We start from the raw sequence: 14748 nt of genomic DNA on the forward strand, positions 1-14748 counted from the left end.
TTGCAAGTGCGATCATGCTTGATTTATTTTTTGGTTTTAAATCGTGAAAAATGTAACTGCTTGGCTGACAGAAATTAAGACCGAATACAGCCCGAACTGCCGAAGTCCTACGTTTGTAATAACCAGATCATAAATGCAGAGCACGAACACATTAGGATACATTTATCAGCAAACGTCCAATCCATGATGTAGGTCTCCTCACTGATACGCTGCAGTGTTCTTTAGAGGTTAAAATCTAAAGGTTACAAGGCGCTTTGCGCTGAATTAACCTTTAAATCCGTCAATTTTGACTCTTGTAACCTATAGATATATATATACGTAACAACATTTAATTAAAACATCAACATATTTCGCATGTAACCTTTATTTTATAAGTTACTCGTGATTACAGGTTACCATAAAAGGTACCGTGCTAAGAGTGTACCAAGAGTGCCCCGGACAAGTCTTTTCATGAAATTGCTCCTATCATAAAGTTCCGCCGTGAAAACCGTGAGGTAAGCCATGACTTCTATTTAGTGGCTGACCCTTTTCTGGAAATACTAATGTGTGACTGTCCACTCTCGCACCTCAATGAGCAACACGCTATGAGATATCATGTCTACTAACTATACGCAACGTTCAGCTAAGGAATTGAACTATTGTCCTGGCAGTAAAATGAAGCTGAAGACAGTCGCATTACACTTGCTTTTCAGCCTTTACGGACTTCTGTGAAGTCGTGGTATCGCTGCCAGGCGTCAGCGGCGCGCAGGCTTAGAGGGCTAGCGCTGGCGACGACGCCAATGATAGACGTATACAGTGAAGTATGGTGCGGCATTCACCAACCGGGTTTGCTTCGACATCACAGCCAACTTGGCAGCTCATATATCCAGTAACTAATAAAACCGAATTCGGCTAGTAAGCGCAAGCTGCATGGTTCAGTCCTCCTTGCATGATTTAGCGGCAAGCAGCGATGATACGAGCAATATATGAGCCATCACCAAATCACGGTGGAAGTTACGAAAGATAAACGGTGTTTCGCGCACGATGCAGATCCCACCTTCCCATCTGCGGCTGTCAGTTCTCTTAAAGGTGTCTAGATGAATAATCCTACCTTGATCATTTCAGAAAGATAGAAGCGATCTTCTGCAGCTGATGCTAAATGCGGAAGTTGAGGTTGGAGCCCCCGTCAACGTACATTCGCTCACGGCATCCGGCGATGCTGACAGCCCACACCAAGGTAAACCTGGTAGCCACCGCCTTCGGGTAACATATCACCTTTTATCTTGAGGGAAGGCAAGGCACCTCGTCTCTCCTACATCTTTCAGAGGACAAGCCTGTCAAAGCAAACGACAGCGGGAAGAAACACGTGTTGACCAATACGGAAATTATGGCGAATGGCTTCACTTTTTTCATAGCGGGGTAAGAATAAGCTAGAGCTCATGCCTCCTTGTTAAGTTCTGGCTTAACATATTCCTTTACGAACATTGAAAATGGAGCCCGAATATACTTTCCAATTTATCTTGACTGTTGTGTGCTTAGTTCAGTGCAACATTTCTGTAACACTGTTTGGATATTGTAACATGCTCAGCAGTTGTGCCAGCGTGTTTGACGTCATGCTCGAAGAGTACCGTCTGTTACCCTCTGGCACATTACACACAGCGCTGATTGTGAGCACCGCAATCAGCCGCTGCTCATTGTGTAAAATACATATGATAAATATTAACAATTTATGGACTGTGGACAATGCTCGAACCTGAGTACATGCACAATATAAGAGCTAGGCAAAAAGTGCAATTAATTTTTGAATGTTATAATTATTTTCCCATGGGTCAAAAATAAACGTTTCAGTGTCCCCATTGTTTTCTTCAGAACTATTACAACATATTATATATGTTGTAGTAGTTGAGAAACTACATTATAATATATAGTTTCTCAACAGCACAGAATTATTTTGTGTCATTACGTAGAGTACTGTTTACGTCAAGCACTTCAACTGGTTCGCACTGAAGGCTTATAAGATACCGACGCCTTTTAAAGTTTTTAACAGCGTCTCTCATTCATCGTGTTTTTTTATAAAGATTACCTGGACCATGAGCGGGGATAATAAGATACGTTAGGTTTAAAGTTCGCTCTCGATGTGTCTTTCTTGGTAACTATAATCATTGCAGCATTTAAGCACTAACTATCCCACAGGTTCGAGACGACGGGCACAGCCCTGGCTTTTGCAGCCTATCTCCTTGCAAAACACCACGATATTCAAGACCGCCTTAGAGAAGAAGTCCTTTCCGTCCTGAAGAGAGATGTATGACTTGTTGAAAATTCTAGGCAGCCCTTTTTGTTCATAATGTGTATGCAACACCACAAATCTACCTGGTGTTTCAGGGGGCGTTTGCGTACGACAACGTTTTCAGCATGAAATACCTGGACCAAGTCATATCGGAATCGCTTCGCCTTTTTGCGCCTGTCGTAGGGTGAGTCATGCTTTTGGATGGTAATCCCGTTCTATCAATAAATTTCGCGTATATTTAAGATAAATCTTTTGGCGTTCCTAATTGTTTTACATCTTCGTAAAACTGCGAAGATTTTCCGAAAACGAGAGTATCCTGCACTTGACATCTTGTTGGTTCATATGCCATGAAGTAACTAACCATCCTCCAGAAACTCATCTCACAACGCATTGTGGTACGAATTGAAGTTTAAATTGATATGTTCATATTAGATTACAGGTTATATAGAACAATAATATACAGAAGGAGGTCCCATAGTCGATGACTGTATCGAGACCTCCTGTTAATTATAAATGTACTTTTTCTAAAGCAACGAGGAGCAACACATTAGAATCATATACAGGGAAACATGGCAGAAAGTAAATAACGGAGCACACAAAACAAGATATACTTGTGCATTTGCAAGTCGCAATAAATCTAACGCAGGAAATTCTACAATCGCAACGAGAAAATGCAGTAAAGCTATATGAACTAAACGAAATTGATAGTAATGAAAAGAAAAAAATAAACAATAGAGAATATTTCTCCCAAACTTGAACAATACAAACAACAAAAAACTTCAAAGAATGCATGACCATCAAAAAAAAAACAGAAGTTCCGGAACAGCGGAATATTTGAAGTAATAAGGGTGAAAAACGAAAAGTAAGGTAATGGTAAATATTACAAGAAAATTCTTCAGATGTCTTTTTTTTTAATATGGATGTTGAACATGATGTCTTGACGCAAAGTGTTATGAAATTTCAAAATGAAAGAGCCGCAAAATGACCCGAGTGTTTGCCATACTTGGCGCGTAACTGAGGTAAAATGAGATTGTGGTGAAAAGCAAATCTAGTGACATTAGCGTTTATCAGTCATGTTTTATGAATTATACATAAAGTCACTTATTTCTTCAAACACTTGAAAATAAATATACTGAAATAAGGGACCACAGTTTCGTTGACAAAGAGAATGTTATTAGAGTGCAACAATGGAAGAGCGCTAGTGTTATAGGGGCAAGAGGTCGCTATTTTTATTGCTTGGTTTTGTAAAGTTTGAAGTGAACTGAGGTGAGTATCATATGTATTTCCCCCTTCATACTAACGAGTAGTTGATGTGTGCGTGTATAAAAGCATAATAGAGCGAGACAAGTCTAGCACAGTTAAAGAATTGGCCGGCTCTGATCAGTAACCGAGTGCCATAGGAAATTTTCTTTTTAATATTAGAGACATGATAATGAAGCTTGAGTTTACTGTCCGGTTCCACTCCAAAGAATGAGCAATGAGTGCTATAAGGAATTAAAATGGGAACCGAGATTCAGCAATGGAATTGAACAAGAAGGCTTCTGGGGGGAATTAGGCACAATAAATTTGGTTTTGGAGGGATTAATAACCAGATTATTATTGATGCACCAGTGTGTAACCTTAGCTAAGTCAGTATTGAGTTTAGTAACCAAGGATGAAATATTTTTATCGTACTTAATAATGGTTGTGTCGTCGGCGTACAGTACACAATGTGAGGATGTTAGAAAGTCAGGCAAATCGTTAATGTAAATTAAAGATAATAAAAGTCCCAGAATAGAACCCTGCGGTACTCCTAGGTTAGTAATCTTAGCTGCTGAAAAAACATTCGAAATTTTAACTATGTTATGTCTATTCTGCAGATGGGCCCTTAGCAATATTATTGCTGGCCCAGTTATAACTATAGCTTCCAATTTTAAAAACGAAATGTGATGGTTAATTGTGTCAAAAGCTTTCGTAAGAACAATAAAAACTAAACCGGCGATTTATCCTCTATCAATAGCTTCCTTTAAGCGATCCGTTAGGGAGATTAGAGCAGGGTCGATCGAATAACCAGCACGAAAACCATACTGAGAATTGGACAAAATATTAAATTTAGTCAGATAATTTGTTATTCGTGTAACAATCAACTTTTTAATCGCTTTACTAAAAAGTTGCAATGTACATATTGGCCAAAATTTGTTAGTAAAGAACAATCACCTCTCTTAAAAACAGTAATTACCTTTGCTCGCTTCAGCGCAGACGGAAAAATGCCGGTCCTGAAAATTAAAATAATAATAAAACATAAAACATCACATAAGAAATGAGCCACTAGTATAATGTTACTAGGATGAATATTATCAAGACCGGCACTGGTTACTTTCAGCGTGTGAATGACACCAAGAACCTCATGGGAAGTTGTAGGGTGAAGAAAAAAATGAATACGCCACACTATTCAGTGACAAAGAACGGCTGTTGATGACTGGTTTGTCCGGGAAAAAGGCATTACTGAACGCTCTTGCTATATCAAATGGTTGATCATATGTAATGTGATCGTTTGCGACAGTATGTGCGCGTGATTAAACTTGTTGACACTTTCGCGAAGTTGAAAGCATGACAAGAGTTTTCTCTCCCTCTCTCTGCTCGGCAGCTTCACGACAAGAAGGTGTGCTAGAGACTACGTGCACAATGGTATCACTATACCTGCTGGAACCAGCGTCATTATTCCCAACCATCACATGAGTCATGACCCAGCCTTCTGGAAGATGCCTGAAAATTTCGATCCCGAAAGGTTATTATTTTTTTTTCTTGCCATATCCATCACCCGGGTCCATATTCGCAAAGTCTTCTTGCACTAGAGCTCTTCGTAAGAGCAGACGGCAAGCAACCATGATGTTTGATATAATACTGCGATAGAATTTATAGGGACACTGCAGGCGAATATCTGCCGTCGTGGTCACCATGCTCTCTTGTACAACATCCAAGTGCGACAAGATCCTATCGCTTGCGCGGTGTCGTATGCTTAAGGTGCGAAAAGAAGCATGAGAGGGTGAGCCATGAATTGTCGTGCTGAAGCGCGCCGGTATTCGAATTGCCCATTTTTGTTCGCGGAAGGTGTACAGGATGGGGCGCTAGGCAGGTAAGAGCGCGTTTCGAATTCTAGCCCGGACGTCTCTGGGGGTTAATTGCGCGATTGAACTCAGCCGCGTGGGCCGTTTCTTTCTTTTTTTTTTTCGTACTCAGCGGCATGTATACAAAACCTGCGTGAGCTGGAACGGTTTGTGGCTTCGTGTGCGTTTCGAAGACGCGTTGAAGCTAGAGGCACGACGAAGCGTTCACTAGCTGCTGCTGCTGTTGCTGCTTTTCACCATGCCAGCGTTCTGACAGCGAGCGTCTACGGTCATCGAGTGAGCGCTGGGGAGGTAGTCTGTAAGAGTACACTTACCCCCGTATGCAGATATGCAACTTAAGTCGAAGCACATGCTTGACTTGATCCGGTGAAAACTTTATTGGACACAGGGGAGTTGCTTGATCCGAGTGACGCCTATCGGGAACGCGCCGAAGGAAACGCAGTGAGCGTCTTTGGGCACGTTAACGCCAGGCGTCATCTAAATCAAGTCAAGCATGTGCTTCGACCTAAGTTGCATTTCTGCATACGGGAGTTAGGCGTACATGTCCATTTCGTCTGCTGCTTTGCGTCTGCCGACTGCTACACCACCTCGCTGCCGCAGATGCACAGCCCTGCCCAGCCAACCAGAACTTCAACAGCAGACGAAATAAACATGTCCACTAGGTGGACTCTTACAGAATGCCTCCCCTGTTCTTGCTTGCCGGTGCATGTGTGACCCCATGCTTGTTTAGTTAGTAAGCGATTGGGCACTGCAAATTTCGCGGCTGATAAAACTACTGGCTTCACTTCGCATAGTTGTTTAATAATCTGCCCTCGCAATCAATCACTTTCGTCTGACACTGGGACTGCTTATATTTCTGAAGGCGGCTAGCAAACTTAATCGTAAAACTGAAATGCATTCAGAATGCGTCCCCTGGATGGGATCAAGTTTATGTGTTGTAGCGTTCCTACTTAAAGGACACAGTAAACGTAAAGCATTGCTGTGGAACTGGCGTCCATCTTGTCTACATTTTATTCTCTCTTCCTCCTTCTCTTCTCCTGAACCCAGACTCCTGCGCTTCTTCATCTTCTATTCCAAGGCTCATACCGCTTCACCCTTCCAGGTTTCTTTTGCTAACCCCTCCTGGGGTAATACTTGAAAACGTTTCCAATCGAAGCACATTCAACTGAGCCACGTTCGCCAATGTACCACACAGTCTTCAATATTCCTTTCTGAGTGGCCGTCTTTGTCACAGAGTAAGGACCATAAAATTTGGCATTGGATTCTCTTACTCCTTTCCTAACTAGAATGAGGTCGGTGACTTGAATGTCTGGAATATCTGAGCAATGTCTCTTGTCAAAATTTTTTTTCATTCGTTTACGGTACCTCTCCTCCTGCGATTTCTGTTTCCTTTCCTCGACGATCTGGAGATTTTCTAACAGCCCAAGTTCACGGTCCGCCTGAAGAATAGGGGTTTCTCCTGAAGAAGCGAATTGCGGGCTGCATCCCAAGCCGCTGGTGTAGGAGCGATTGTGATGTCTTACAGCTGCTTCTAAAGAGCATTTCCAACCACCAGGGAAACTATCGTACATCCTGATGTATTGTTTAACATCTCGTATAGCACGCTCTGCAAGCCCATTCGCTGCGGGATGGTATGGCGCACAGAACTGGATTGATATATTATGGTCTCGAGCCCATCTTGCTAGCTTTTCGCTCTTGAACGCTGGACCGTTGTCACATACAATTGTCTTGGTTGTCCTAAACATATCCCGTTCGAGAAGGGCGATGACACTATTCGCATCTTCTTTTCCTGCCCGTGCCGCGACCATCCTGGTGCATTCATCTATGGCGAGAAGAAAACCTTGCGTTTTTCGGACTCCTTCTCGTTTCTTATTTAGCTCGGCGAAATCCAGGTGTATAACTTCAAAAGGCACGTTTGAGTGGCAAGGTATTATCATGGCGTCCGTAGGCTGCTTATATTTCACTTTGTTGATTTGACAAATGTGGCATGAACGAACGTATCGATTGACGTGGTCTTTCATGTGAGGCCACGTAAATCTCTTGACTAGCTTGTTGTAGGTGCGCCAAAATCCGTCGTGTCCTCCAGATTCTGGGCTATCGTGGTACAAATAAAGCACCCTGGAAACCAGCGTTGGCGGGACTTGATAGCGACCTTCCCTAAAAATCAATTGTTCAGTGCCTTCCCACAATTTAATTTCATTGATTTCTGCCGATTGTTCGTTGTTGGCCTGTATCATCAGTCTAGACAATGCATCTGCATCAGTCAAAAGGGGTCCAGGTCTGTGGGAGATGGCGAAATCGAACTGCTGCAAATAGTTCACCCATCTGGCGATACGTCCCTTAGGTTGGGTCATATTCAAGAGATGAGTGAGGGCTTGGTGATCGGTGAACAAAGTAAACTTCGCACCTTCTAGGTACGTACGGAAGTACTGAATTGCTTTGAGGACTGCAAGAGCTTCCTTTTCAGTAGTGGTGTAGTTGACTTCAGGTGGCTTGAGGGTGTAGCTGTAGTAACCTACTACGTGTCGCTTTTCTCGGCCGGATGCTTCTGGACATTTCTGGTACAAGACTGCACCTGTCCCATAGTGTGAGGCGTCGGTATTCAGTTCAAAGGGTAAAGTGAAATCTGGTATGCGTAGAATAGGGTCAGCAGATATTCTGTGCACCAGATCACGGTAGACTCTCTCACATTCCTCATTCCACTCAAATGGAACTTCTTTCTGTGTTAGGCGCGTGAGGCATCTTGTTTTGATGGCAAAGTCTTTTATGAAGGGCCTGAAATGTCCTGCTAATCCCAAAAATACACGCAATGAGTGTACGTCATATGGTTTTACCAGTTGGGATATCCTCTCGACGGACTCTTGTTTCGTGCTTTTGGTAGTCCCATCAAAGACTCTTCCAAGAAACACCACTTTTCTTTGAAAGAACGCCCTTTTCTTAAAATTAACCTTGAGGTGTGCCAAGCTCAAGGCATTTAATACCTGGGACAGGTGTGTCTGATGCTCCGTCTCTGTTTTGGAGAAGACGATAATATCGTCTATGTACACGTTACAAAAGACACCTAGGAAAGGCTTCAGGACTTCGTTCATAATCTTCTGGAACCATGCTGGTGAGTTTTTCCAGCCGAAAGGAAGCCGGTTATACTCGTACAGGTCGAAGGGCGTGATAAAAGCAGTGTACATTTTTGTTTCTTCGGTTAGCGGGATCTGCCAGAAACCTTTGCACAAGTCAATACGTGAAAAACATCGGCAACCACCTGTCTCATCTATAATCGTGTCTATCTTCGGCATGGGAAATGGTATAAGTTCTGTCTGTCGGTTGAGAACCCTGTAATCTGTGCACAGTCTGAAAGTTCCATCTTCTTTCGGCGCAATAGTTATGGGAGAGGCGAAGGGTGACACCGAAGGCCGGATTATATTGGCGTCTAGCATCTCCTGCAATTCCTTCTTCAACCATATCTTGCGCTCTCTTGACATGTTGTAAGGTGATTTTCGGATGACGGTCTTGTCGGTGAGTTCGAAAGGCACCTTGTGTGACGTCATCGCCGGTGGATAGCTTCCTATGCATACTAGTTCAGGATAGGTCGTTGCAATATCCTCCGCGCAATTGACAACTCGCAGGTTATCCTTTCTATCCGGCTGTGTCTCTTGCCTTGATAGCCCTTCCACTAAAACCGCATCGTCCCAGTATACGTTGATTTTTAGTTTCTTTATATCTGGTCTGGATAGCAGAAAGTCATACGTCACCCCCTCAATCACCAGTACTTCACTCGCTATTTCATGACCTTGGAACTCGATGTTTACTGAGGCCCACTGATTATGCATTGTCACTTTTCCATCGTAGCCTTGCACCCGTAGTACTCTTCCACTATGCAGGTGACTTGCATCTACCAGCTTGGCATTTATTATAGACACAGAAGCACCGCTGTCAACCAAAGCCATCATGTGTCTGTTTCCCACTTTCACAGGGATGTGAAGTAGGCTAGAGCAAGTTAAATAAACAGTCTCAGTTGTGGTCATCGGGTCGGACTGATCACCCTTGTTTATCAGTTTTTTGTCGTCGGAGCCTCTTCAGCGTCCGAAAGTAGGGGAACAGGGTCGCTGTCGATGTTATGCACCCGACCTCTGGGAGCGCGCCAACCCAAGCTCTCTGTGCCGCCTGCAAGGCGGCGCGGTTCTCGCTGATTACGGCTTGACCAATCCGTGCCGGACCGTGTGAAGTGACCGCTTGAGCTAGCGTTGATATTTTCTTCTGAAGTAAATGATATGTCGTGAAGGCACTCCAGGAGCCCGTCCATAGTTTTAGGTGACCGTAGTTGCACTTGCTTCAGGACTTGCGCGTGCAGCCGTGCATTATTAGTGCTACTACGGCAGACGGAGGAAGCATAGGCTCGGCCAGCTTTAAAAGGCGGCATTTGTCAAAGAAATACTCTACGAGGGAGCCTTGATTGAATTTGAAATTAAGCGCGGCGTCCCACCTTTGCACTGGGTTGCTTCGGAATGTCGTCAAGAATTTTTCTTTCCACTGATTCCAAGAGTTGCCAGCCTCTTCAATAATGTGCAAATCATACCACTTCCGTGCAACACCGCTTAAGTAACTACGCATGTTAGTAATCTTGTCCTCATTAGAGTGCCAGTTGTTCTTTCCAGCGGCATATTCATAGAATTCAAGCCAACCTTCTGGACTTGATGACATGCCGTCGAATGCATCAGGTTCTACAAATTTAGTCACTGGCTTCTCAGCGTTTAAAGAGCTTATAAGCGATGTCACCAGCTGGTTTTGTTGCGAAATCTGTTCTTGTTGTAGCCGAAGTGCTTTCAAAACGAGGCTCACCTCTTCCGTCGACGACTGTGATCCAGAGTCCTTCCGACGCATCGGTTGAAGAACTAATTCGTCGAAGATCACCAGAGGCAAGTTCACGTTCACAGCACCCTTCCGACGTAGTTCATCAGGGTCCATGGAAGCCTTCTCTAAAACCAGGTTCATGAGTTCTGCCGAGTTGAGTTCGCGAGGTAGTTCCACCGCTGGTTCATCTTCAGCTTGGTATCTCGAAAAGATGATCTTGTCCGCGGAGGTCTCCTCAAGGAAAAATCTCACCCACATGTTGGAGTTCGCTGTCGGCTGCGCCAAAATAATGTAGCGTTCCTACTTAAAGGACACAGTAAACGTAAGCATCGCTGTGGAACTGGCGTCCATCTTGTCTACATTTTATTCTCACTTCCTTCTTCTCTTCTCCTGAACCCAGACTCCTGCGCTTCTTCATCTTCTATTCCAAGGCTCATACCGCTTCATGTGTTTTGGATTTCTAAGCATATAAAGAAGCTTCTCGCCAAGATTGGCTATTATCTGCGTGTAGAGGAGAAAAAAAATCAGTTTTGTTACCTGGCAGTTGCATGCATTTCGGCATGTTTTAAGATCCTTGAATGAATTATTCAAAACTATGGTTTCGAAACTACAAAGGCAAAAACTGTTTAGAAGGTTGCTTCTAGGCTGAAAATTTACGAGAGACGAGAGTATGGGCATCTAGATTTTTAAATTGCATATATCGAGATATGACTGTACGTTTCTGAATAACTGTAAAAGCCAAAAAGAAAAAGAAACTCAGCTTTCATGTGATGCGGTTTCTGTAGAAGAAGACATAACAGCGCAAGCAGCTGCCCCTATTCTCAAATATAGGGCGTCCAGATGATATTTATTAAAACAGTTATCTAACCTTACAATTTTTTAAATGCTAGGCGACGCTATAATTTGCTTAATGGGACACGCATATCTAATTCATTTTTTTCAATTTGCGGTAGGGTAATCTAATAAAGCTTTAATGGCAACAAGACAAGGTCTGCTACCAATGTCGTTAAGATTTTCATGTCGGTTCGGAAGCTGAGCTCCCCTGAGCTTAAATTCCTCCTAAGAGCTGTTTACCAATAGCAGGTCGAACTCGCTAATAATATGCCTGGTGCGAGAATCGGCTCGTATCTTACATACACTTGCAGCGCAAGAACATCTTTCCCAATACGGGTCCTGATGGTTCTCTCAAAGTTTGTGTGCTCTTGAAAAGCGTTTCACTTACTCGGGGTGGCTTACGTGACATCAGTGCAGTACTCACGGTTATTCAATGCTAAGACCTTTCATTACTTTGCGTGCTTCTCGAAGGGAATTAAGTGCACACAACTAATACTAAGCTCCATCTGTATCACGAGCTCTGCACTCCGACATTTTCAGTTCGAATAATAACCACTGAGAACTCGATTCAGTGGTACCATCAACTACCTAATAATTAGAAACTGTGTGATGGCTAATCATTTGGATTAGATTGTCCACGCCGCTTGACGCAACTCACGAAATCCAACAGCAGGAAATTCAAGAAAGCGGGATGCACTTATAGGTTTCGGAATGCAACTGAATGACTTGCCAATTCAATGACACATAATTGAACCTTAGCTGCTTCGTTCTGCTCAATTAGTCACTGCTGCTTGGAAGGATGTCGTGAGTATAGACATGTGAAGGTTAAGTCTGCAACTAACGCGCCGTATGTGGGAATGGCACCGTGATGGTGCAGTTTTCACGTTTCATTTGTGCGCCTTGTTTCCAACTCTTTGCAGGTTTAGCCCTGAAAACAAAGGTCAGATAGATCCCACCGTGTACCAGCCTTTTGGTCAAGGCCCTCGGAACTGCGTCGGGATGCGCTTCGCTCAGCTCGAGATGAAACTAACCCTGGCCAAGCTAATGGCGAAATACAAGCTCGTTCTGGACGAGCGTCACATTAAGGTGGGCGCTTCCTCAGCAACTATTCGGTGCAATTTGCCATAGAAACTACAGCTTGCTTTGCTTCGAAAGGAAAGAATTGAGATGTATTTACTCAGAACTGGGAATTGTTGGGTATGAATACTGTCTCCATAACATGGATATATAATTCATCTGTACCGTTCTATCTATATATCTATATTAACTTCAACTCCGGAGTTTAAAACCCAACATAGGAAACATAGGCCGGACGAACCCCGCCATATGAGCGTAAGTCTGAAAAATTTGTTTTTGTTACTAAAAAGCTTAAAAATTCCCATCATGAGGCAGCTTGTTCATAAATCAACTGCAATTTCCCATAGATGCAATCCTATGCAATTTCTCTATTATTTCCCATAGGAACTACACCTTCTTTTTGTTTCCTAGAACAAGGATTGAAATATATCCACTCATAAGTGACACTTGATAGGTATAAATATTGCAGACATGTCTAACCCGCCGTGGTTTCTTAGTGGATATGAGCACGAGGTCGTGGGATAGAATCACGGCCATGGCGGCCGCTTTTTCATTGGGGCGAAATGCGAAAACACCCATATACTTAGATTTAAGTGCACGTTAAGAACACCATGTGGTCCAAATTTCCCGAAGCCGTCACTGCGTTGTGCCTCGTAATCAGATTGCTGTTTTGGCGAGTAAAATCCCATAATTTAATTTTTTGCACTCATGTCTAGAATACGTGTTTTATCTAGTTACCGCATCTGTATAACGTGAACTCCTGCGTATAAAACCCACCACACAAAGCATGGGCAGTACTACTTACCCCGTCATATGGGTTTAATTTTGGGGGTGGGCTTCTTGTTAGTGAGAACTTCACCAACCTACGTTGTAAGAAGGCCAGTTCATGACTCAAAGATTATATGCAGTGCATCTGACAAGGCCAGTTCATGACTCAAAGGTTATATGCAATACATCTGACAATATTGTCGTAAAGTTGACGCTCTGCATCCTGCTATTATCATACTTTAGTGTATCACGTGATAGAGCAAGGTATGTGTCAGGAGAGAACGTTTCGGCAAAAGAACTTGTCTTCGTCAGGGCGCTGCCAGAGAAGCGTCGTCTGCAAACGCATTGCTTCATGGACCACTATCCGCCGTGTAGTCGAGCGGGTATGATACTGTGCCACTGAGCTGGAGGTCATGGGTTCCATACCCGCCGCGGCAGCCGCATTTTGATGGGGGCGAAGTAAAAGAACGCTCACATACTTACATTTGTGTGCGGGTAACAGAATCTCAGCTGCTTTAAATATTCTGGAGTCCCTCACTCTTACGTTGGTGTCTAGTTCATGCCCTGCTATTGACACCACATAACCGAAATATTTAATTTATTAAGCTTTCTTTGGCCTACCACTGATTATTTATTCATCTCCAGTTGCTTGGAAACTTTTGTATTAAGTGCAATATGCCAGAACTTGCAAAAGTTTTGACATGACTGTAGAAGCAGCAGTGTCTATGGTTAGGTACTTCGTGCATACTGCAGCTACTACTAAAATTTGCGCAGTAATACAACCGTTGTTTTTTATTGCAGGAGAAAGAGTTGAAGCTTGAATCTACTTTCATCTTTGCGTACCCCCCGGATGGCATTTGGCTCAAGGTCGAAAAAGTTTGAAGCTTAGAACTTGCATTTTTGAAGGGCTCAGCAGTGTTCGACAGAAATTATTTTAGAAGAGTCGGGCGCTTTATGAAACATTACCCAATCTATCAAAAAATAAACTGGCCGTTTAATTTTTTATTTAATTCACTGCGATAATAGCTATTTATTCATAAACTTCTCGCAAATTACTTCGGAGTTCAGGCGGTGGTCACCGGCCGGATACAAAACATCATAGAAACTAGGGGATTTTTTATTTTGTTATAGCGCAAGCTTGACATAGACAACAGAAGGCACATCTGACACACACAGTGCTACTTTCAACAACAGATTTATTTCTCGTTTTCGTCGCTATATATACATCCTCGACCCATCGTACAGCATGTGTAAAATTTTTGGAAAAATAAACAAAAAATATAAGCTGGGATCCACACGTAGGCAGTTTCTCGACTCACATATTCACAGACATGTACACGTTCAACGCGAACAAAGATAATTCAGTTCTTTTGAAGATAATGAAATGGAAGGTTTACTGACGCATGCGTCGCCGAATGTTGATATGTCTGGCTTCTATTGTCAAGTGCGTAATTTCACACCTGCTTCTGCTCATGATGACTGTTTCTTTAAATCTTAGTTTGCACTTGCATCTGTGGCAATGGATTGCAAGAAAGCCGTCAGCGGCCAAGTTTTTAACTTTGTTACTGTGTCCTCGTAGCCTGTCACTTATGCATCTGCCTGTTTGACCGATGTAGTATCGTCCACCCGGACGTGTCGCTGCATACCCGTAGTGGCTGCTCAGTGTTTATGGTGTTGGGCTCCTAAGCCCAAGGTCGTGGGATCAAACCCCATCCATGGTGGCCGCATTTCGGTGGCGACGAAATGGGAAAACACCCTTGTACTTAGATTTGGGTGTACATTAAAGAACCTCAGGTGGCCGAAGTTCTTCCGGATCCTCTCACTGCGGCGTGGCTGACAATCAGATCGTGG

General features: G+C 43.3%; 1 protein-coding gene across 1 annotated transcript in view; it reads left to right on the top strand.

The window, feature by feature from the left end:
- Positions 1-13907, top strand: part of LOC139049154 (cytochrome P450 3A16-like) — a 35370-nt gene extending 21463 nt beyond the window's left edge. Inside the window, exons 5-12 of the mRNA XM_070524396.1 lie at positions 421-494; positions 1105-1216; positions 1305-1398; positions 2173-2281; positions 2362-2450; positions 4893-5033; positions 11973-12138; positions 13699-13907. Coding sequence (XP_070380497.1) covers positions 421-494; positions 1105-1216; positions 1305-1398; positions 2173-2281; positions 2362-2450; positions 4893-5033; positions 11973-12138; positions 13699-13779 — 866 coding nt within the window. The 3' untranslated portion in view covers positions 13780-13907. The remainder of the gene's footprint in view (positions 1-420; positions 495-1104; positions 1217-1304; positions 1399-2172; positions 2282-2361; positions 2451-4892; positions 5034-11972; positions 12139-13698) is intronic.
- The last annotated feature ends 841 nt before the right edge of the window (positions 13908-14748 follow it).

The sequence above is a fragment of the Dermacentor albipictus genome, chromosome 8 (assembly GCF_038994185.2).
Source record: "Dermacentor albipictus isolate Rhodes 1998 colony chromosome 8, USDA_Dalb.pri_finalv2, whole genome shotgun sequence".
NCBI lineage: Eukaryota > Metazoa > Arthropoda > Arachnida > Ixodida > Ixodidae > Dermacentor > Dermacentor albipictus.